Genomic DNA, 23,241 nt, shown 5'->3' with positions numbered 1-23,241 from the left:
AAGCTTTCCACATAAAATAAAATAGTTAATATAAAATTGCCTTCCAAAAATAGTGCTCTTTGTTGGATTATGAAAATTAAGCCTGTTCATACCCAGATGTATCTGTCTTTAAATATTATATGAGTCATGCAGAATTCTGGTTTCCTGGCTTATAATGTTTTCTTTTCTTGTTCTTAGCCTCATGGAAAAATATGTGAGGTACTGAAATGCTAAATAGCTTTTCCTCATGTGCTTTTAGACTAGGCCTTGCCATAGATCTCTCTATTTGGAAGGAAACTTGGTAAGGTTTCCTTAGATTTGAATTCAAGTTTCAAGTGCTCAGGTTAGAGACAAATGGGAAGAGAGACAAAGAGAGAGAGATAGGTGGGTGGATGAATGGATGGATGGACAGACGGACGGACAAACAGATGAACAGAACTCTCTCAAAAATATAGGAAGTGCCATGATTTAGTGGCTGAATTCCACATAGTGTGTGCTAAAGATTCAAGATTCAGACCTGTTTCTCCAAGCTGTGCTGGCAAAACTCAGCCTAAATTTAAAGAGCTGATGTTGGTATTTTTGTTCTAATTAAAAGAGTGGTCTAACTGATTAGATCCATATAGGAAGACTACTCTCTCCAGGTATTTGCAGCCATAGTCTACTAGTCAGAGAGATTAATCCTATTGTATGATTCTAGAAAAGAGCCTACAGCACAAGGGGACCATGTGACTGTCGAGAACCTCAATCTCTTCCCCCTCCCCCCCAGCCAAGATGCTACATAAGTGTTTTAATGTGACAGTGAGGATACATTCTGTGTATCCATACATATTAGTTGTGTTTAATGCATTAGTAGGATTTAATTGTATTAACTGTTCTACCTGTCCGCTTTTTTGCTTTGGCTGCATTTAGTTTGGAGACATACCTCATGGTACTCAAAGATCAAGTGGCTATAAATGATGTAATTTTGCCTGTGTTATTTCAGGGACTGGTATATGAATGGAAATTACCTGGTAATCCTGGTCAGTATCACCATTATCCTTCCTCTGGCCCTCATGAAACAACTAGGTAAGGTTTACTTAAGTTTCTTAACTCTCATTTATGAGGATGATAAACACTTTGACTGTCCCATGCTTAATGACTGTGTGGCGAAAGATGGAATTAGCAGGAAAAGCAGCATGGATATTGCTGAGTATACGTGAACAAGGGCTTTTGTTTTGCCAAGTGTTTCTAAAAAGCATGTGAATTACCCCAATACCCCATCCACTGTCATGCTGCTCTTCATGCTATCTACCACTAAGAATTAAAAGTATTATTTAGAACTGGATGATCTTGGACTTTGCAAAGTGGAAAACCCAAAGCACTCTTCCTTGCTTTCAGGAACACATGCTTCAATAATTTCTAATAGCTAGACCTCCTTATAGACAATAATAATCAAAGAATGACAGAGAGAAAGAGAAATGTAGCACAACTGGCAAACCTACAGGTGAAACTCCAAAAATTAGAATATCGTGCAAAAGTTCACTTATTTCAGTAATGCAACTTAAAAGGTGAAACTAATATATGAGATAAGACTCATTACATGCAAAGCAAGATAGTTCAAACTGTAATTTGTCATAATTGTGATGATTATGGCGTACAGCTCATGAAAACCCCAAATCCACCACCTCAGAAAATTAGAATATTACACACAATCAATAAAACAAGAATTATACATAGAACAATATCGGACCTCTGAAAAGTATAAGCATGCATATGTACTCAGTACTTGGTTTGGGCCCCTTTTGCAGCAATTACTGCCTCAATGCGGCGTGGCATGGAAGCTATCACCCTGTGGCACTGCTGAGGTGTTACGGAAGACCAGGATGCTTCAATAGCGGCCTTCAACTCTTCTGCATTGTTCAGTCTCATGTCTCTCATCTTTCTCTTGGCAATGCCCCATTGATTCTCTATGGGATTCAGGTCAGGCAAGTTTGATGGCCAATCAAGCACAGTAATCCCATGGTCATTGAACCAGGTTTTGGTGCTTTTGGCAGTGTGGGCAGCTGGAAAATGAAGTCAGCATGCCCATAAATCTCGTCTGGAGAAGGAAGCATGAAGTGCTCCAAAATCTCCTGGTAGACAGCTGTGTTGACTCTGGTCTTAATGAAGCACAGTGGTCTAAAGTCCTGTGGCTCAGTGGTCCAAAGTCCTCTTTTCTGATGAGAGCAACTTTTGCATCTCACTTGGAAACCAAGGACCCAGAGTATGGAGGAAGAATGGAGAGGCCAATCAACCACAATAATCCCACTGTCATTGAACCAGTTTTTGGTGCTTTTGGCAAAAGTTGCTCTCATCAGAAAAGAGGACTTTGGACCAAGGAGCAACAGGACTTTGGACCACTGTGCTTCATTAAGACCAGGGTCAATGCAGCCATGTACCGGGAGATTTTGGAGCACTTCATGCTTCCTTCCGCAGACAAGATTTATGGGGATGCTGACTTCATTTTCCAACAGGACTTGGCACCTGCCCACACTGCCAAAAGCACCAAAACCTGGTTCAATGACCGTGGGATTACTGTGCTTGATTGGTCAGCATGCTTATACTTTTCAGAGGTCCGATATTGGTCTATGTACAATCCTTGTTTTATTGATTGCATGTAATATTCTAATTTTCTGAGATGGTGGATTTGGGGTTTTCATGAGCGGTACGCCATAATCATCACAATTATGGCAAATCACGGCTTGAACTATCTTGCTTTGCATGTAATGAGTCTTATCTCATATATTACTTTCACCTTTTAAGTTGCATTACTGAAATAAATGAACTTTTGCACGATATTCTAATTTTTCGAGTTTCACCTGTACAAATTACATTACAGATCCCTTGCAATTTTTTTGGTTTTCTCTTGTTCCAGGTTATCTTGGTTATGCCAGTGGGTTTTCTCTCAGCTGCATGGTCTTCTTCCTTATTTCGGTGAGTTTGAATGATGATGGTTTATAAAGTCTTTTTTTTAAAACTCTATGTAAGATTTATTTATGATACAGAACTGTTTATGTCTATTCAGAAGTTTGATCCATTAAGTTCAACATGATCTACTTGCAAAAAAATGAGCATAAAACTGAAATTGTAATTATCAACTGTTATTAGTTCTTTCTTAACAACAGGAATTGTAAGGTTGTAGAGCACACGTTTAGATGACTGTGCTGCTTAGCAATAGCAGTTTCAGCACTTCTGGTTGCTGTTATTAAGTGAAGCCTACACTGTCATTAAACATAATGTCACATGGTCAGCATTGGTGACCTCCCGCCAGCTTCTCCATTGACTTTGTTTGTCAAAAGCTGGCGGCGAAGTTTGCATTTGGTGATCATGTGAACATGGGATGCTGCAACATCATAATTGTGAGTTTGTTGCTGAGGACCTGGATTACAATCATGTGAATATAGGGGCAGTGCCACAACTATGAGATCCGTCATAAGTTCAGCACTAACATAAGTCGTAATGGTTGCTGAACAAGTAGTTGTTAAGCAAGGATTACCTGTGCATAGATTTCCATCTTGTGCATCTGTTAAGAGTGGCAAATGCATTTTCCTGTGTCCTTTATTCACATAGCAACTTGATGGGAAGGGTTAGATTAAGAAAGAGAAATTTATTCTGAGCTTGAGGGCTCCATTGAAACTTTTATGCAAGTCTTTTCAATACAACAGTGTTGATGTTTTGGATTACAACTTTTAATCAGCCCCAACCTATGATTAGAGATAATAAGAGCTGTAGCTAAGACATCACAAAGACTGAGGACATTTGATAGCTCTGTTACCATGACTACATAAATACATTACCTGAAAATCTTAACGAAAAATCTTTTGTGGTTGGACATTTTCAAAGACTTATTTGGGGTCTTTTCCTAGTTTAAAAAATATTTAAGAGCTTTGCTTATTCATTTGTTTGTTTATAAAAGTTTTACCCTGTTTCCCTGAAAATAAGACCTTCCCAGATAATAAGCCCAATCGGGCTTTTGAGTGCATGTGCTAAAATATGCCCTTCCCTGAAAATATTGCAACACAGCAGCAGCCTGACCATGTGAGGTGAGCATGAGATGACCATGCTCACCTCCTCTTACACCTCAAAAATAATAAGACCACCCCAAAAATAAGGCCAAACGCTTATTTCAGAGGTCATCTTGAAGAAGATCCAGATTAGATAAATGGAATCAAATTTTAAAAGAGGGTTCTTATGAGAGGTATTTTATCCTAGCTTCTAAGGGAGCAATACTTCAGGGTATTGATTCATTATAAAAGCATCTTTACTTGCATGTAATTATTTCTGCTAGATTCGACCTCCATCAGACCAGATGTATCTAGCCTTTGAATCTGGTCCTAAATCTTTTTCCTTTTGGGTCATCAGGCCAAGGAGGAGGATTTTGTATTTCCTGACATTGCTAAAATTGGACGGTGCTACTTTCTCAAGCGCAGACCGTCACAGTAAATAGCTTGCAAGCAATTTGCCTCCAGCCTTTGCAAGATGCATCACTACATTCTCACTCCCTTGTCAGAAACACTGATCTATTTCTGGGAGAAGAAGCTTTGTATCATTGTGAGGGACAACAGGAGAAGACAGGAAGTAGTGCCAGAGCCCTCGTAGGGATGTTAGCATGCATACTAATAAAATACAATTGCAAAGTGCCTACCAATCTTGGAGAAGGGAGTATTTTTTTTTTACTCTTCTTCAATCTATTGTAAGTCAGAAGTGGTTCTTAGTTTAAATCAGGGATCCTTGGAGCTGTCTGAGCTGGATTGTTTTCTTGCAGATGTTTCATTACCCAAATGAGGAAACATCATGATGTTGCCTAGTTTGGGTAATGAAATGTCAGGAAGAAAACAATCCAGCTCAGAGAGCACGGAGGACACTTAATTTCAATGCTGAGCTACAAATATTCTCCTTTATCAGTAGCTTAAATCAGCTAGTTGCTCCTACATGGACTGCTGCATTGAAGATATTCATTAACTAATCAAATTGTAACTTTTGGCTTGGATAAGGATGATCCCGAAGGACTTGCTAGCTTGATTTTTTTCCCCTAACACTCCAGTCCTATAAATAATAGCAGCTGTGATCTTTTGCAAAAAATAGTGGTAGTGCAATTATCACGGGAGCATTTGTGCTACTTACTTCTTGTTTTAAAAACTTGCAATTTGATGGCATTATGGAAAAATGTCTTTAGGAAGCTATATAAGTAAATCTCTTTTATGATATACATCAGTGACATGTCATGCTGCCTAAGCTTAGCATGTTTTACAAGCTTCATGCTGGTGCAAGGTATGAAGTTCCACTGTGATACCTCCTACCTGGAGACATTTAATTTACTTTTTGCCTGATGCCTCAGGCAAGCTACTCAGTGGGGTTTGGCATGGGTTCATGTTCTGTCTCCTTGATTTTAATTTGTATTATTTTACCCTGTTTTTTTATAAAGGTGAATGAATTCAGCAACTGTGTCTCCAAGTACAATTTGAGTAGTTTTATTGTGTTTCATTGGCTTTTCTAGAACCTGTTTTAAGTTTATTTTATAAAGAAAAACCAGTGTGTGTTTGTGTGTGTGTGTATATAATAAGATTTACCAGAACATACAAGCTTAGGTTGTATATTTGTGCTGCTATCGTTGTATTAAAGTCAAATAATTCAAATCATAAAGTGGGTTTCAAAATCACAGGTTTTGAGAAATATGAATTAGGAAAGTATGTACAATGATTAGAACTCAATGATTAAGTTTTACTAATACAAAGATGTATGAGTGTGAATGTGGATATTTCAGTGGGAAGTGTAGTTCTCAGGATTCTTAAATAAAGTTATAGCAGCAATAGGCAAATTGATCAATTCCAGATTTCTTTTTAACTCCTCTCAACTCTAGTCAGTAAGGCCTGTGACAAGGGAATATGGGATTGGGATACATAAGATAGGAAGAGATCATATTTCTGGTATTAACATATTATCACTCTGATACGTGCAGTTTTGTATTGGACCTCTCTGGCTGGCCAACATGACCTAAGAGCCGAGGTGGCACAGTGGTTAGAGTGCAATACTGCAGGCTACTTCAGCTGACAGCTAGCTGCAGTTTGGTCGTTCAAATCTCACCAGGCTCAAGGTTGACTCAGCCTTCCATCTGACTCACTGAGTGACTCTTGATGAGTTACAATCTGCAGAAACTTGGAAAACAGAGGATTAAAATCGGGATAACATACAGAATAATAAATGTTCAGAAAAGGATAAAAAGAAAAAAATAGGACAATGGGATAGTAGAAATGACAATAACAACAACATTAACCAAGACCAACTCTCACATATCTCAATCAAGAACTTTAGTTCTGTATGGGTTCTTCCCATGTTGTGGGCTAAAACTCAGAGGAAGAACCAGGTTCTACAGAAGGACAAACAGATCAGGGACATCCAAACATTGTTTCACAGAGCAGGTGCTACGACAGAGAAGGCAGGTCCCACCAGAAGACATTGTTTCATAGTAGGAACCCAAAGCATGCCGCTGTGCCAGAATCATGGCACAAACAGAAATCATTGAAGACAGGCAGTTCTACAGATAAGCTGAACCCATGCCATGGAGTACATTGATGCTTAAGGCCACCAATCAAAAACTTGTACACAGACATTAGCCATTCTTTCCTTAGATAACCCAGAGCAATCCAACATAGCTGATTTCTTGCCTAATGTTGCGGTCATCCAGTGAAAATACGTTTAATATATGTGAAGCAGGCGAGTGAAGATCATTTATTATTGAGAACCTATGAGGTTTTACTTCCTCCTCAGAGGAGGACTTATGAGGTTTTATTTCTTCCTCAGGTCATTTACAAAAAGTTCCAGATTCCTTGTCCACTTCCTGAGCGGATCAACAGCACAAGCAACCTGAATTACACCTTGGTTAGCACAAGCAGCTATGAAAATGAACACACTACTCTGCAGGCCACAGAGGAAGACATTTGCGCTCTGAGTTTGTTCACGCTCAAGTCTCAGGTCAGATGAGTGGATGTGAAGATACCAGCAGTAATTAATAATACCGTATTTTTCGGAGTATAAGACGCACCTTTTCCCCCCCAAAAAAGGGGCTGAAAATCTGGGTGGTCTTATACACTGAATACAGCATTTGTTCGCTTCCCAAAACCCCGCCCCCTTCACCAAAATGGCCATGCATAACCTTTAGGAGGCTTTCAGAGTGCCCCTGGGGGCTGCGGCGGGCAGGAATGAACGTCTTACATTCCAAAAAATACAGTATATATCGTTCTCCAACCTAGGAGCCATCCAAATGTGGGAATTTTCAGCAATGGTAATGCTGATTGTGAGTAGGACTTTTGGCCTAAATTTCAGGAAGTGTCCAATTAGAGAATAATTATCAGACCCTGTTAATTGTATTAGATGTTTACTGTACTGCTGGCCTTTTATTATTAAATGTTAATGGTTGTTCTAGAGCAGAGGTGTCAAACTCAATTTCATGGAGAGCTGCATCAGAGTTGTGTTTGGCCTCAGGGTGTGTGTGGCCAGCTTGACATCACTCATTGAGGCTCTGTTTTGGGGCATGGAGGCCTCCAGCAGCCCAGGTTTTCACTGGCAGAGGGCTGGAGGAGGCCGTCGTGGCCAAAAACGAACATTGGGAGGACCGCACATGGTCCTCCTGAGCTCCATTTTTGCTGGCAGAGGCACCACAGGCTGATCCTTCACTGTTTTCAGGGTGGGCCCGTGGACCAGATCTAAGCACCCTGCAGGTCAGATCTGATTCGTGGGCCTTGAGTTTGACACCTCTAGAACATGATGCAAGTAATTTAAACCAATCTTCTCCAGTCTGAGATTCTTTAGAGGATCATGCTAACTGCGGGCAGGGGGAGGGGGCGTTGGTTGGTTATGTTGATCTAAACTATAGAGCAAGAGTGGTAAAAGGAGAAAGAAATTAATAGGTGGAAAGAGGTGTAAATAGATAGGTGTGAAAGAGATAGGTGTACACTTGATTGTTGATGAAAAAGTGGTTTTGGAAGAGAAGAGTTAAAAAAGAAGAGGAAAGCAAAGGGAAAGCTTACAAAAATAGAGAAACAGTTTTGAGGATAAAAACCATATAGCCAAAAACAAGATAACAGTACGGAATGAAAGAGATGAAATGTAAAATAGGTAAAGACTTAAAGGGAAACCTGAAAAAAGCTCAGGACTGAAGTGGCATAACCATCCTTTAGTGCAGTGGTCTCCAACCCAGTGGTGAAATTCATTTCTTTTTTTTTTTACTACCGGTTCTGTAGTAGTAATACTCAAAATTTCTGCTACCAGTTTTCAAGAACCTGCTGAATTTCACCCCTGCTCCAACCTTTCCAGCTTTGTGAATCAGTGCCAGGGGTGGGAGAGAGACTGGTTCTACACGAGTGGTGGGTGAATATGCATGTATATGCAGTTCCATTTGTGCAAACAGCAGGCACATGCACCCACTGTTTGCACAAGTGGATTTGCGTTCACCCATTTGCTTGCCCGCTGCTTCTGTGGCTCGGTTCTGAATGGACCATGGCCTGGTAGTGGGCCATGGCCCAGGGGTCAGGTGTCTGATGCGGTGAATAGAAAAATGGCCACAATGACGCACCTAGATTGGGTTTCAGGGATCTGAGTTGCTGGGAATCACAAATTCTGTAAGAATTTGTCTCCAATTTTTTTTATTCCCTGCTAATCTTTGTTAACACTTTTTGGGATGTGCAATTTCTTTGCCTGGGTATAGCTGAGAGCTTAAAACAGCATCACTCTTGCAGGCAGAAGCTTCTCTGACATTTCCCTAATATCTCTTCTCTCTTTTAACTTTCCAGACAGCCTACACCATCCCTATCATGGCATTTGCTTTTGTGTGTCATCCTGAAGTCCTTCCTATCTACACAGAGTTGAAAAAGTAAGTATGTACGTATGTTAATAATACCTCACTGTTGATATCACCGAAGTAGTGATGCAAGTTGAAGGAGGCATCAGATTATTGAATTTAGAGTATAAAGATGATGTTTTAGGACATTCGTTGTTTTTCTTTCTCATGAATGCACATGTTTACTGCATATTGACTGTAGCAAATTCTGGACAGCTTCCTTCTATGTCATAGGAAAGACATGCAGCTCTAAGTATAAAAGCCCTACTGGCTAGTTCTCTTGGTTCTGTGTCTTTTCTGCCATTCCAGAACGTTGATCCTCAGTAGGCAGGAGGACAAATACCTGTTCACAAATGCATAAGAGACCTTATTAGTCAAGAGGGGAGCTTTTATTCTGTGGTCTGTTAGAATTGCACAATTCCCAATTTATTGGGAATCAGTGCTATAGTATTTCACTAGCATTTCTTCGCATAGGTTGTGCAACTGAGATTCATTTTAATTTAAAAACCATTTAGTGTTTCTCAGGATTTTCATCAAATGTTGCCCACCCCTCTCCCCATAATAGACCGGTGATATACATGCAAATAATTATTCAAATAATTTAACAACCGGTTCTCTGCCCTAATGACCAGCTGGGTAGGCGTGGCTCGGTGGCCATGTGACTGTGTGGGTGTGGCCAACTCAACATCACTCAGGTCGATGGGCGCTTCACCTGAGCTGTTACAATGTAATCAGGGTTAACCGGAGAGGCAGTTTCTGTAAGCAGGGCAATAAAGATCAGGGTACAAACAACACCAGAATGTTTCCTTCCTGCCTTCCTTACAGGATTAGCCCTGTAAAGTGGAAAAAAACAAAATTATTTATTTTATTTATTTGATTCAATTTATCAGTCGCGCCCTCTCCGCGAAGGGACTCGGGGCGACGTACAATCAAATATAAAGGCATGTGGCATGGAGGAGGTAAATACATCGACAATTAACAACACAAAAAGTAAAAGCCACAAAGTTAAAATAAATAATAAAATTAATACAATTAAAACAATTTAAATACCCAAAAGATTTAAATATATGGGATTTCTTTCAACAACCGGTTCTCCAAACTGCTTAGAAAGTTAACAACTGGTTCTCCCGAATAAGTGTGAACTGGCTGAATCCCACCATTGTATACGTGTCATCTAAACTACTGTGACTTATTATGTAATATGAACTCACAGGAAGAATGTTCAGGGTTTTAAAAAAAATATATAAAATTGAATTTCATCAAGAATTTTTAGTTTTCAATAATAGCAAGGTGAAGAAGAAAGTCAAATGATAATGCCCTGCTTTTAATAAATCAAAACCACTTCACGATTAGCATAACTTAAATCCTTCTCATTGAGCTTTTGTCTGTCTTTTAGCCCAACCAAGAAGAAGATGCAGTGTATCTCCAACATTTCCATCACAGTCATGTATGTTATGTACTTCCTGGCTGCCCTATTTGGTTATCTCACATTTTATGGTAAGTTCTTTTCTACTGCCCTAGGAGTTCAGATATGTCCTGAGGAGCACATTCAACCCATCAGTATCCCTTTTGTGACTCCCAGAATTTCGATCTTTTTACATTTTGAGGGGAGGAGGGTTGTGAGGATATATATTAAGCCTTGTAGAGATTCCAGGCATCCATTTGATCTCTTAAATCCATCTCCTGCCAATTTTGGAGTATGTCTACCAACATACCTTACAAGGACTTGGGTAGCCTTCAAGCCAACAGAAAGTTTGTAATGTATCCCATGTTCTGTGCTTCCTAATTAAATGGAGGAAAGGCAGATATTGAGGGCAGAAAGTACTGTCTTTTTAAAGCTATAGCCTTATTCCCTCAAGGACTAACCATTGGAATGCAGTTGCAGGCAGCTTCATGTTCTTTGGATGCTCAACTAACTAATTTACTTTACTTTTATTTCGATTTTTATACCGCCCCCTCTCCCCAAAGGGACTCTATGAACTATATAGCACCAACAGTAGTGATCCTTTCACATTTTGCAAAGCTTGTGTTCTCCACTGTGCTTTGGATTGGTCTGTCTCATGCATTTCATTTAGAGAACCTCCAAAGAAGAATGCTGAATCCTTGCATTGTATCCTGTACAAAGACCTAATAGTACATCAAGTTTCCCTTGTTGTGCAATATAATTACTTACATGTTAATTTGAGAAGACTGCAATTAGCATTTTACAAAGTTGCCCATGCCACCAGCCACATGATTGCAGCCTCCAGAAACAACAAACACCTCTATAGTCTTCAATTATAAAAAAAAATTATTTTGGGAGTGTTGTACAAAGACCTTGTTATATATTTAGCCTGATCAATGCTGCTATTCTATTCTTGGCTGTCTCCTACAGGGCAGGTAGAATCAGAGCTGCTTCACACCTACAGCAGAGTAGACTCACTTGATGTGCTGGTCTTGTGTGTGCGAGTAGCTGTGTTGATTGCTGTGACACTAACAGTGCCCATTGTTCTCTTCCCGGTGAGTTTCTCTGTCAGAAAACTGACAGGAGGAGACTAAATGTGATTTTGTGTTGTGTGTGTCTATTGTGTTTTTTAAATTGGAATATTCATGTAAAATTTAATTCCTATCTTGCATGAATTCTTGATACTGAAAAAGGAATAAAAATCAAGAGAGAACCTAGGCTGTAAACCAATAAGGTCATTGTAATTTCCAGTGGTACCTTGGTTAATTGTTAATTGGTTCCGGGAGGTGCAATGAGTATCAAAAACGATGAGTACCAAACAAAAATTTTCCTATAAGGAATAATATAGTGAGTCACAAGGCAGCAAACACCAACAAGTTCTAGTTTGTGTCTTGAGCAATAAACGATGCGTATCAGGACAACATTTTCACATTTAAATGTGTTGAGTACCAAATTTAATGAGTTTCAAAGCCATTGAGTACCAAGGTACCCCTGTTGTTCAAAACTATAGCACCACTGAGATAGATACAAGCAGCAGAGAGTAGTATACAAGACGTAACTACTGGTAGATGGTTAAGGAGTTATAGTCATAGCTATCATAGTCCACCAAATTATAAATGGGAACTGAAGTTAAAAATTAAGCCATTAGATCCGAAGTCTATTCAATTGGGAAAAAGGATAAATTCAAGTAGCTGTGATGAAGACAGACCTAAAATATATGCAGTGAAGAACTTTGCCATGTTTCTAAAATGTGAATCTGACTACTTTTGTCTTTCTTCAGGTTCGCCGTGCAATCCAGCAGATGCTTTTTCCAGACAAGGATTTCAGCTGGATTCGGCACATTATCATTGCTTTTCTGCTACTGACATCTATTAATTTGCTTGTTATTTTTGCTCCCTCCATCTTGGGAATCTTTGGCTTAATTGGTAAGTCTTGCGTTCCAGGAATCGTTTTGTTTTAAACAGGTACTTTTTATTAAGGATTTTAATAATACTAAAAGATAGTACAAACTAATATCAAAAAGAAAAGATATGCAAAATGCAAAAAGCAAAAAAATAAAGTGAGAAAGAGAGTGACAGGGGAAAAAAAAGAAAACAAGGGAGGGAGGGAGGATATATTAAAAAGTTACTGATGTTAATCTATTGCCGTATGTAATATGGATTCTGCATTTTGGCGAAATACATCCTATTTTTCGGAATATGATGCACCTTTTTCCCTCAAAAAAGAGGCTGAAAATCTGGATGCATCTTATACACTGAATACAGCATTTTTTGCCTCCTGAAACCCTGCCCCTTCACCAAAATGGCTGTGCATAGCCTTTAGGAGCTGTGCAGAGGACTGGGGAGGGCAGAAACGAGTGAAAAATGGGCCGTTTTTTGCTCAATTTTTCTCCCCCCCAGGAGCACTCTATAAGCCGCCTAAAGGCTATGCATGCACCTTTTTTTTGTTGAAAAAAACAGGGCCGTTTTTGTGAAAAAATTGGCTCTTTTGGGGAGGTCTTTAGAGTGCAAAAACTTTTATTTTTAATTTGCCCCTTCAAAATCTTCATGCGTCTTATACTCTGGTGCGTCTTATACTCCGAAAAATACAGTATACTATGAATATTGTTTATCGATATGGATAAAATCATTTACATTTTGAAAAACGTTTCTGAAAAGTATTTCTAATACACAAGGGAGTATTAAATAAACAAGCTCCTAATAATAGAAATTGCATTAGGACAATAATTATTTCATACTCCTTTGAGAACGTTCATGGGACTCCTTGAGCTGGTGCCTCGGTATTCTGTTTTTCCAGGATCAAAGCCATCTTATTAAATCTCTTTGTTTGCCATGTAATTCCAAAGGGCTCTTCTTTGTTGTTTATGCTCCTAGCCACTCATCAGTTGCTTTTTCCCCCCTGCTGATTTTAAACTCAAACACTATCCTAGGAGGAAAATCAATAGCTGGTCTGGACTCTGCCCTGAATGAGGGGCAAGGCTGGAGGTGCTGTTGTCAGAGCTTGTCTTGTTTTCCCAAAAATCTATTAGTGAAGAAAAGTGAAGCTCAGGGTGTTTCATTTTCTGAAGAGCCTAAATCCTGTTCTCTGTTGGACTCTCCCAGGTGCCACCTCAGCTCCTTGCCTGATATTCATCTTTCCAGCAATATTCTATATCCGGATCATGCCCAAGGACAAGGAACCGATGAAATCCCTTCCCAAGATCCTGGTATGTGATCTCTAACAGTCCAGTTTGGCTACTTATTAGTTATTACTAGTAATAACTAATTAATAACTACTAGTAGTTATTCAGCCATTTGTCTGAAACGGTATAGGGTTTCCTGCCTAGGCAGGGGGTTGGACTAGAAGACCTCCAAGGTCCCTTCCAACTCTACTATTGTATTGTATTGTATTCATGAAGAGTCCAAAGGGTTTGATTCAGTGGTGGGATTCAAATAATTTAATAGCTGGTTCTCTGCCCCAATGATTTCTTCCAACAGGCAGTTCACCAAACTGTTCAGAAACTTAACAACTGGTTGTCCCAAAGTGGTGCGAACTGGCTGAATCCCACCACTGGATGGATTTCTGGATGAGAGAAAAAAAAAGGTGTTCTGCTTTAGAGAATTCACCTGATAGTGAAATTTAGTATTTCTAAGCAGTATTTTTTTTGGGCAGTGGGGTAAGGAGAATGTGCCCTGCGTGTCCTGCATATTATCTATAGAAGCTATTGTAATTTTTGGATTTCAAACTGGATGCATGGTTTATAATTACCATTATAAATATCAATGTCATCATCATTTGTGCCATATGGGGATGTGCAATCTATCTTTATTCCAAAGGAACTATTAAGAAAGAACTGGTCTGGAGCAGAACTACAATTTTCATAGGAAGGCATGAGTCTTTCCTCCCTAGCTGCAGTGCTACTCAGCCATAAAGATTGCATGATTCACTTTTGGAGTGGGGGGAGGAAAGTTATGTGAAGTATAGACATATATATATATAGCTTTGTTATGAATCAGTTGCCAACTCATTTTTATTGCACTACCAGTGGCACAAATTAAAGCAGCGAGACCTGAACTTTGGATGTCTAGATTGCTCTCCTTGCTCCAGTTAGTGGAAGAGGAAAGAGACACACATTCATATGTTTCTGCTCCCACCATTTGGGGGTTCCTTTCTGCGAGTGACACTCTCCTTCCCTCCTGTCTCTTCTCCCGGCAGGCATCCCTCTTTGCGGTCCTCGGGGTGCTCTTCATGATCATGAGCCTCAGCTTCATCATCATCGACTGGATGTCAGGTGGCCTAAAGAGTGGAGGCAGCCACTAGGCGACATTCGGAGCTCCGTGATGCACAACGAAGCCTTGGGAAACACAACTGGCTTGGATCCATTTCCTGCCCCCCTGCCCTGTGTTAGTACTGTATCATTCTTTCATCCCTGGTTACATTCTGAGCCACGGGTGCTATTCCAGTATGAAATCCTCACACTCAAACTGAGCCAGAGGTGCTGCAGGCTGGACTAGACCAGAAGTCAATCTCTTACTTTCTCTGGGCATTTGATTTTCTCTCAAAAGTCTGGGATCGGCCAGGCTAACAGTAGTCTAAATGAGCACATAAACTGGAAAAATAAGCCCATTTCAAGGGAAAGGGAGGGGAGGCTGCTATGATACACAGTATATCTTCAGTTCTATATGCCCAGTCCAGCTGGCCCACACTGAGGGGACTCAAAAGTCAGCAGGACCAGAAGAAAATGGAGCAACTGTGCTAAATAACTTGGATGTAGGGCTCTCACTTGATGCTCACTACTGAATGGTTGACTTGGGCCAAGCTTTATATTATATGAATATTACACTGAGGCTACAGAATGAAAAACCAAGGCTTTTTGAAGCTTGAAGGGGTTTAAGAAAGAAATAATAATTATTTCCTTTTTTAAAAAAATCTTATTGGTCACAATCCCAGCTCCACTACAGATCCTTAATCCTCCTCAATGTCACTTGGCAGTCCTGACTTTCTCTCTCTCTCCCTTACACTGGTTCAGTTTCCTCATTTGCCTTCTGCAATGAACTCCTTGCCACTTTTTAGATAGCTGTAAGACTTAGAGTGGGAGGCAGATTAATGGGGAGATATTGGGAAACTACAGGCCAGCTGAACTACCAGTTGTGATGGGATGAAGATTTGCACTGGTTTCCAAGGATCCATTTACATGTTCTGAATTATCCTGAGGTATTTGAAGCAGAGAAGAGATGATGGCACTGGAAATTGGGCAATGTAACTCTCTCTTCTTATATGGAACTGAGCTTTAGTTTGGATGGTCCTATTGTTCATGTCTTCAAAACCTAACCTCTGTTTGTTTGTCCCACTGGGAAGCAATAATCACAGTTTAAGATTCTATGTTAATTGGACTCTTATGCTAAAAAAATATTCATCCCTTGTTGCTACATAAATGGATCATGCTGGCTGGGGAATTCTGGGAGTTGCAATACTAAAACTTTTAGATGACATCATATACGGGAAGGCTAGCTTTCAGGATTCACCCATGATTTAAAACATGAAGTTATAAAGGCCTTGAACAGAAAAGTATATGTCATCTGAACAATGGATGACATATACGCAAGCAGGATTTTATGAAGCGAAAATGATTTTAGAATGTTTAAACTGTGGAAAACTTTAATGAAAAACATAGTAATCAAAACTGACATAACATTCCAAGACTGGAAAATTCAATTTTTCCTCTCTGTTATTAATACCTGTTTTACATTGTAAGTAGAGCCTAGTCCTTGCAACAGGGGAACAAAAATGCAATGGGTTCTTTCTGAGAAGATTTGAACGAAGATCAAGAGGCCAGTTGTAGTGCTGCATCGGTAACTTGTGAAAATATTTTGAAGCTTTAGGGGTATTCTGATGATTCCCAGGTATAAACAGTCATCTCTAGTCTAAATGTATATTATGTTTAGTACACAGCCCTAATATATAGTCCTTATTATGCAACAAGAAGATGATAAAGATATTGGCAAAATTGTCCTATTTTTCTGTCATAATCCTGAAGAATGTTTTTCATACTTTTCAACATTCATCAGACAAAAGTGGCTCCTCTGGTTTTATAGGAAGCAATGGACTACTCATTAACAATACTAAGCAAATGAAACTGAATACATTTCTTCCCTGTTGCCCTATGGCTAGCAATTCAAATCAAACTCTGGTCGAGATTTTAAAGATGCACTTTCTGCCCTGGGTTACAAAAACATGCTTTTTGTGTTGTACTAATCCTATTGCACCATGCAGAATGTTTAAGAACTTAGTAAGCAGCAGCACTTTTCCTCCCAATTCTTGATCTATATTGGATCAAGAAACTCAGCATTCCTGCCTCATATTTTCAAAATGTAAGTGCTCTCCTGTAGTGTACAAATTTATGGAGAATTGTGTTTATACAGGTATATAATGCCTTGGTAAGGCCACACTTGGAATACTGCATTCAGTTTTGGTCGCCACGATGTAAAAAAAATGTGGAGACTCTAGAAAGAGTGCAGAGAAGAGCAACAAAGATGATTAGGGGACTGGAGGCTAAAACATGAAGAACGGTTGCAGGAACTGGGTATGTTTAGCTTAAGAGAAAGAAGGACTAGGGGAGACATGATAGCATTATTCCAATATCTCAGGGTTTGCCACAAAGAAGAGGGAGTCAAACTATTCTCCAAGGCACCTGAGGGTAGAACAAGAAGCAATGGGTGGAAACTAATCAAGGAGAGAAGCAAGTTAGAACTGAGGAGAAATTTCCTGATAGTTAGAGCAATTAATCAGTGGAACAGCTTGCCTCCAGAAGTTGTGAATGCCCCAACACTGGAAGTCTTTAAGAAGATGTTGGATAGCCATTTGTCTGAAATGGTATAGGGTTTCCTGCCTAAGACTAGAAGACCTCCAAGGTCCCTTCCAACTCTGCTATTGTATATCAGGTAACACAATGATGGAATGGGTATCTCAGAGCAGGTGCCTCAGCTTTCCATTCCATGTCGGATGTTCAGATATGCAGCTAAGGTTAACCAGATAGCTGTGTTTCTGTGAATGCAATCTCAGACCAAAATAAAGCACTTGAAGGAATGCCCGAGGGAGAAAACACTGGACCTCTTTGTGTTAGAACACTTTGGCACTGAAAAGACTGTAGCTTTTTTCTGCTATTACCTATGCACCACAGCACTTCATGTAGGCCCTGTATGGGGTACAGTACCAAAATCCCTCACTTTCTATGCACATCCACTTTCTGCGCACTTTCAGCAATAATGTTTCTGCCATCCCTGGAGTAACTGGAGCAGGGTGGGAGATAACTATGCATCACAAAACTAGGCTGGAATGTAGCATTCACGTAGTTAATGTGACACATTGAAGTGGCTTGTCAGTTCTAGAGCCACAGTACATGAAAGGCACTAGTTGAAGCTTTACTGCCCTCTGCCGTAGCTTGTGACTCTTGCAGCTTCCAATAATTTGCACCTTGAAAAGTTAGTGACTTTATTCTTCTTTTAATTGTCTCAAAGGCTGATTCATACACAAAAATGTTCCAAAGTGGGATACATTGCAAACTGAACTTGAGGAATGTAACTAAGCAAGTCAAATTTTCAGAATAAATGAATGTGGCATCAGGAACACGCTATTTTCACTCTGAAATCCTGGTCTAAGTCCAGTTGAGGACATGGACAACAGGAATTCTTCCTGCTCCTGCCCTCGCATTAGCAAATTCCCAAAGTTCAATTATTCTTGGTGACATTTGAATAGTGGAGTAATTATTTCTACACTGAAGTTGGTGCAGCAAGACCTGTACTAAACACTAAAATCTCTTCCGCATTATTTCCATGTAACAAAAAAACAACAACAGGTGAATTACATCTGTGATCCCAAATAAGTAGATTTCCTTGAAATAGCTGAAACTCATTTTCAAGTGACTGTCTAAGAATGTGGTCTGAAGAGAAGAACAAAGAATAATCCCCATGTTCATCCAGAGTTCTGAAGTCATTTAGTTCAATCTCAGTCATATTTTACTTTTTCCCACTATGTTTATCATCTTCAACTTCTGCCCGACCTTACAAAAATCATTTTTAAAAGCCTCATTTGTTTATATATTGTATCCTATGAATTTTATGGTTGGATTATTGTTGAAACTAATTTTTAAGTCAATCAGTAATTATTTCTAGGGATTAATAGCTATAATGCACATAATAAGAAACATGTATTTTTGTATTGGGGTGGTGGCTGGTCAATTTGCTTTTTATAAATAATGTACATAAGAGTAGATCTTTTTTAATGTATTTGTTGTTGTGCTCACTAACTCTGTATACTGTACGTATGTTATGTCCTCATTAAAGAGGGTTTGGATCCCAGAAGTCTTATCTGAGCTACAGAGAAAACTTACCACCAGATGTGAAACTTGGGGTAGTAGGGGCTGTTTCTAAAGCGTGGTGTCCAGTTGCAAGAGCCGTGATGAGAAAAGTCTACAGCTGTGGTTACAAACATTTGGCTTAAGTTGTTCTATATAATCTGCTTCTTAAGCCCAAACATGATGAAAGTCCGCTTAAATCTTCTCCCTGATTTCTGATATTGATGGAGAATAACAGAAGATTGACAATTTAGCTGCATTGCCTTATGTAATTGCTGTCTCACAAAGAATCATGTGATGGATGCTTCTCAAACCAGAAGAAGGGGCGGAATGGAGAAACATGAGATAGTGACACAGTGTAAATCCACCTGAATTATGCTAGTTGTAAATTGAACCGGGGAATTGTTTTAGTGAGCTTTCAAGGTTAACGTTGAGCCCTGCGTGGTAGGCAAACTATGAAAACCACAGCTTAGGTTTCTGGAAAATCTTTATCATTAGTAGGATAAAAGTAAACAATCTGGAAAATCTGGAAATTGCAAGGAAGGAGCAAAAGAAATGTTGTAGCTAATGGCTTAATTTCCGAGAGACCATTCTTGTGACATGCTAGGTACTCCTAAAAGGTTACTAGTTACTTATTCGTCCCTGTTGCCAATTGGCCATTTGTTTAACCTCTTCAGGTCATTCTCAATGTTAGGCAACAGTAACTGTCTTTTATGTATTTTCATGTTTATTTATTTTCTTTAACTTAGACTGGAGCTAGAGATAAGGTTCCAATGTTTGTTTGCAACCAGACAAAGATTTGTTATTTGGGATGTCTGTACTGATTGAGGGCTAAAAAAACCCTATTGTTATCAGCAAAGTGACCGGGTAGAAATGGAAGAGAAAAAATAAAATGAAGAGGTGCATTGACTGATGCAAGCAATCATGCGGAATCTCAAGAGCTCTTTCTCCTTTCTTTTCGTTTCCAAACCCACAGGTTTCGGAAAGGGTAGCCTATATCTGCCCTTCTGGTGTGTAGCCAGTAAGCAAGTTGTGCTGCCTCACTCAACGTAGGTTAAACATCAATATCTCAGTCTCTGTGTGCATTTGTGCAACATGCTTAAGCAGAGAAATTAAAGATTTAAAGACATAGCATAGCTTGGTTAGCATTAACCTTGGGCTTTTGGTTTTTGTGACTTAAGTGTTATGCAAACCCAGCCAACTGGTTTCAGTTATGGTGCGATGTAGTGTGCGAAACCCTGAAAACTAGTTAATTCAATAATCAGGTTCAGCATGTTGTATGAACACGACTCATGTGTCATAAGATATACAACACAGAAATGTACTTCTGAAGAAAAAGGGCAAAACCTTTCTCTGGGACTCCTTTACCCAAAGAACACTGGTCTGCTTTCCCCCAGAGATGACGCAGGCATTACATCAGTCATACCCTCTCTCGGTATCTCTGTTCCTTTTGTCTCTGTGTTCCAAGTTACAAAGCAATGGGAGAACTTGTCTGAAAGAGCCTATTTCTAGAACAGTTTTAAATTACAAGTAGAAATTAGATCTATATTTGGGAATGAAACAAATCTTTTAAAACAATAATAAAGAAAACGTGAAACCTTTTCCTGTATATGGATCTTTGTGTCTGTGATTGAAAAGCCAAGATTTGAGAGCCAGATTAGGGGTCTCCACCTAGAAAAAGAATGTAGGCAAAGTTAAAACCAAAGTATACATATGCATGCCTCTGAAATAACTTAATTCAGTAGGACTTTCATTTTTGGAAGCAACTGCTGAATATTGAAGCCAAAAATGTTATTTCTGGATCCTCTTTGTGCTCTGATTAATTCCTACCTTTATTAAATTGCATTGGAACATACAAAGATACAGTCTACCTTGTCTAGAATTCTGTCCTAAAGATTCAAAATTACTAGACATCAGACTAAGAGCACTTTTATTCCTATTTTACTGGTCTTGAGTGCCTTAGATTCTATGATATAAACAGGCATTGCGGGATCAATATGACTACTAGCCTTGGCATATTATCATTAAGTGAAGAGGATTTCTAACAAGTTTCTTCCTCTCTGCCATGGAAAGTCTATTTCAGGGAATGATAGGCAGTCAGTGTGAACAAATTTATAACAGGTTAAATCCCCAAAGTTGAAGTATTAGCAAAAGCTAGTAAGCTTTCCTTGATGCTTAAGAATTAGGGTCCATGTGAGATGAGTGACTGTTAGTGTGCAATTTGGAAAAATGTATACTGCTATTGGCTACTACATGGTCATAATGCAGCATCTGAAATGTGGTCCTCACATGTTGGGTAAAGGCCAAAGTTATTACCTTAAAAAACAAATCATGAGATGATTGCTAAGACCAGTGCAAAACAAAACAAACAAAACCAAGCATCTCTGAAGTGTTATTTTGCCTACAATATATTTGTGTCAAGGGTCTGCAAAAGCACTTTGCAGCTTAATAGCATTTTATTCTCTTGAAGTATCTGGCACAACTTTGAAAGCACAATGCAAGTGGTTTTGTTTGAGGGTGGGTGTGGGTGTCTGTGAGTGGGTGTGTTTTGTTTTGCTCTGAACCTCTCACTATATCGGTCCACCATAGAAAGTGTCCTCACATATCGCATTACAGTATGGTATGCTGGTTTAACAGCTGCGGACAAGAAGGCCCTACAGAGAGTGATCAATTCGGCACAAGAAATTGGTTGCCCTCTGACACCACTGGATGACATCGCCACATCTCGCTGCTTTAGCAGAGTAAGGAAGATACTCAGAGATGATTCACACCCTGGTCAGTGTACCTTGGCACTTCTACCATCAGGCAGAAGGCATCAAAGCATAGCCAGTCGAACAAAGAGGTTTAAAGATAGTTTCTATCCTTGGGCTGTGAGACTTTTAAATACAACCACAATCACTCCATGTACACGCTAGGTTTTTTTTTCTTTTTCTTTCTTTTTTCATTTCTGTTATAATTTTGCACCAGTGAGGTTAAAACCAATTTCGTTGTATTTAAGTACAATGACAATAAAGATTATACTTATACAATGAGGATGATCTACCAAAATGAAGAAAAGGGGGAAGATAGGGGAAGATATGATTTAGCAGAGGCTGAAAGATGGCCAGGTAAATGTAGCAGTAGGATTTGACTTAAGAACCTTTAAACTAGTCTCATCTTTATTCTCCCCAATGAACAAAAATCAATGCGTGGAGATTGCTTCATCATCCAAATGATGAGAGTGACTTAGCAAGCAAGCAGTCTAATGTCAAGAGGTGTTTGGCGCTTCCACCTGAAGGCTATTATGGGAGGATGTAAGAATAAACCCTGCTTTGCAAAGCTTGATCTTTGTGAGGGCTGCATTTAAAAAAAAAATCTTTAAAAATGCTTAACCCTCCAGTTAAGCAGTGAGCTGCCTGGAAATATGCACAAACAAAATCAAAGGGAACATTTCATCCTGGACTTTTCACCAGACACAACGAAACTCTGGTTCATAAATCTAGCAGGAACACCTCATATAACTCATAACTTAAGAAGAATTAGATAAATGTCAGTCTTGCATTGTAGTGTAGTATCCTAAGCAGTATCCTAAGTCATGTCCATAAAGTCTGTAACTAGGTTCTACAACTACGTGTTATGGTGCTGATTTATGATACAGATACAATATAGACCTACATTGAAATAACCAGGTATGCTTTCTGATGCAAATGAAAATGGGTACCCCACCCCACCCAGCCAATGACACTTTTATAAAAATGTGTTTGGAAGTCAAAAACATAGGAAGCTGCCTTCCCCTGAAATCAAGAGAATTTATTTCTCAGTCAAAATTGTACAATGACAATAAAGATTATTGCAGAAAGAAGATCCCTGAAAAATACAATCAGGAGTTTCTCCAGTACCATTTTCCAACCTGGGATTGTTCTTGGATTCTGAGCCTGAGCTATGGCATTCAGATGAAAAAAATATTTGTAATTTATTCTCATCACAGCTTTGGTTTCTTGCCTGTTCCAGTGTATATCCCCATCTCCTGTCCTTAGCTTGCAATTATTATGAACACGCTTCTTCCATGTATCAAGTTTCAAGCAGTCTTTCATGACCCACCTGGCTCATGCAAAAGGTAACAGCTATATTTGTCCTAAGCAATACACCTCTGATTTATAAAATGGTAATTCAATGGTTAAAATAAAATACATAACACATCAAAAAATTCAAAAAAAAAAAGCAAGGAGAAATGATGGAGGAGGAGGAGGAAAATATAGTCACAAGGATCTTTCTGTTACTCTTATGTACAGTTTCAGCAAATGCAGTGAAGGGCCCAAATTTTCTATAACCATAATCTGAGCTCATGCACTAAACATGCACCAAGAACTTTCTTCCATTTGGCTTTAATTTTATTTAGAATAACTGAATAAAATTCAATAGTCATACAGCAAAGTAGTGTAAACAAGTCATCATCTGAGCAGTGTTTCTACTTTAAAATTACTTGTAAAAAGCTATGTAGGGCCCCCTAAACTTACTTTAAAAAAAGCATTGATAACTCAATATTTTATTAGAAAGTGGGTCAATTTCCTAAGGAAAAAAAAAAGACCAAAGATACATTGTGCGAGAAGGAACATTTGGTCAAGCTTAGAAAACAATAGGGAGTAAATGTGT

General features: G+C 39.1%; 1 protein-coding gene and 2 long non-coding RNA genes across 3 annotated transcripts in view; 2 read left to right on the top strand and 1 right to left on the bottom strand.

The window, feature by feature from the left end:
* Window positions 1-18,108, top strand: part of SLC38A3 (solute carrier family 38 member 3) — a 29,912-nt gene extending 11,804 nt beyond the window's left edge. The window contains exons 7-15 of the mRNA XM_081936763.1: window positions 962-1,044; window positions 2,873-2,931; window positions 6,799-6,969; window positions 8,787-8,866; window positions 10,230-10,330; window positions 11,208-11,332; window positions 12,058-12,202; window positions 13,379-13,482; window positions 14,472-18,108. Of these exons, the coding sequence (XP_081792889.1) occupies window positions 962-1,044; window positions 2,873-2,931; window positions 6,799-6,969; window positions 8,787-8,866; window positions 10,230-10,330; window positions 11,208-11,332; window positions 12,058-12,202; window positions 13,379-13,482; window positions 14,472-14,576 (973 nt within the window). The 3' untranslated portion in view covers window positions 14,577-18,108. The remainder of the gene's footprint in view (window positions 1-961; window positions 1,045-2,872; window positions 2,932-6,798; window positions 6,970-8,786; window positions 8,867-10,229; window positions 10,331-11,207; window positions 11,333-12,057; window positions 12,203-13,378; window positions 13,483-14,471) is intronic.
* The window catches only part of LOC309383847, a 381,089-nt gene extending 360,879 nt beyond the window's left edge, over window positions 1-20,210 (top strand). Inside the window, exon 2 of the long non-coding RNA XR_014173933.1 lies at window positions 17,168-20,210. This is a non-coding gene — a long non-coding RNA (uncharacterized lncRNA). The remainder of the gene's footprint in view (window positions 1-17,167) is intronic.
* The window catches only part of LOC309383848, a 498,138-nt gene continuing 491,544 nt past the window's right edge, over window positions 16,648-23,241 (bottom strand). Inside the window, exon 2 of the long non-coding RNA XR_014173934.1 lies at window positions 16,648-16,759. This is a non-coding gene — a long non-coding RNA (uncharacterized lncRNA). The remainder of the gene's footprint in view (window positions 16,760-23,241) is intronic.

The sequence above is a fragment of the Natrix helvetica genome, assembly GCF_964273705.1.
Source record: "Natrix helvetica genome assembly, chromosome: 1".
Lineage (NCBI taxonomy): Eukaryota > Metazoa > Chordata > Lepidosauria > Squamata > Natricidae > Natrix > Natrix helvetica.
Note: the sequence above shows the minus strand (reverse complement) of the source record. Positions and strands in the feature narration are given on the sequence as shown.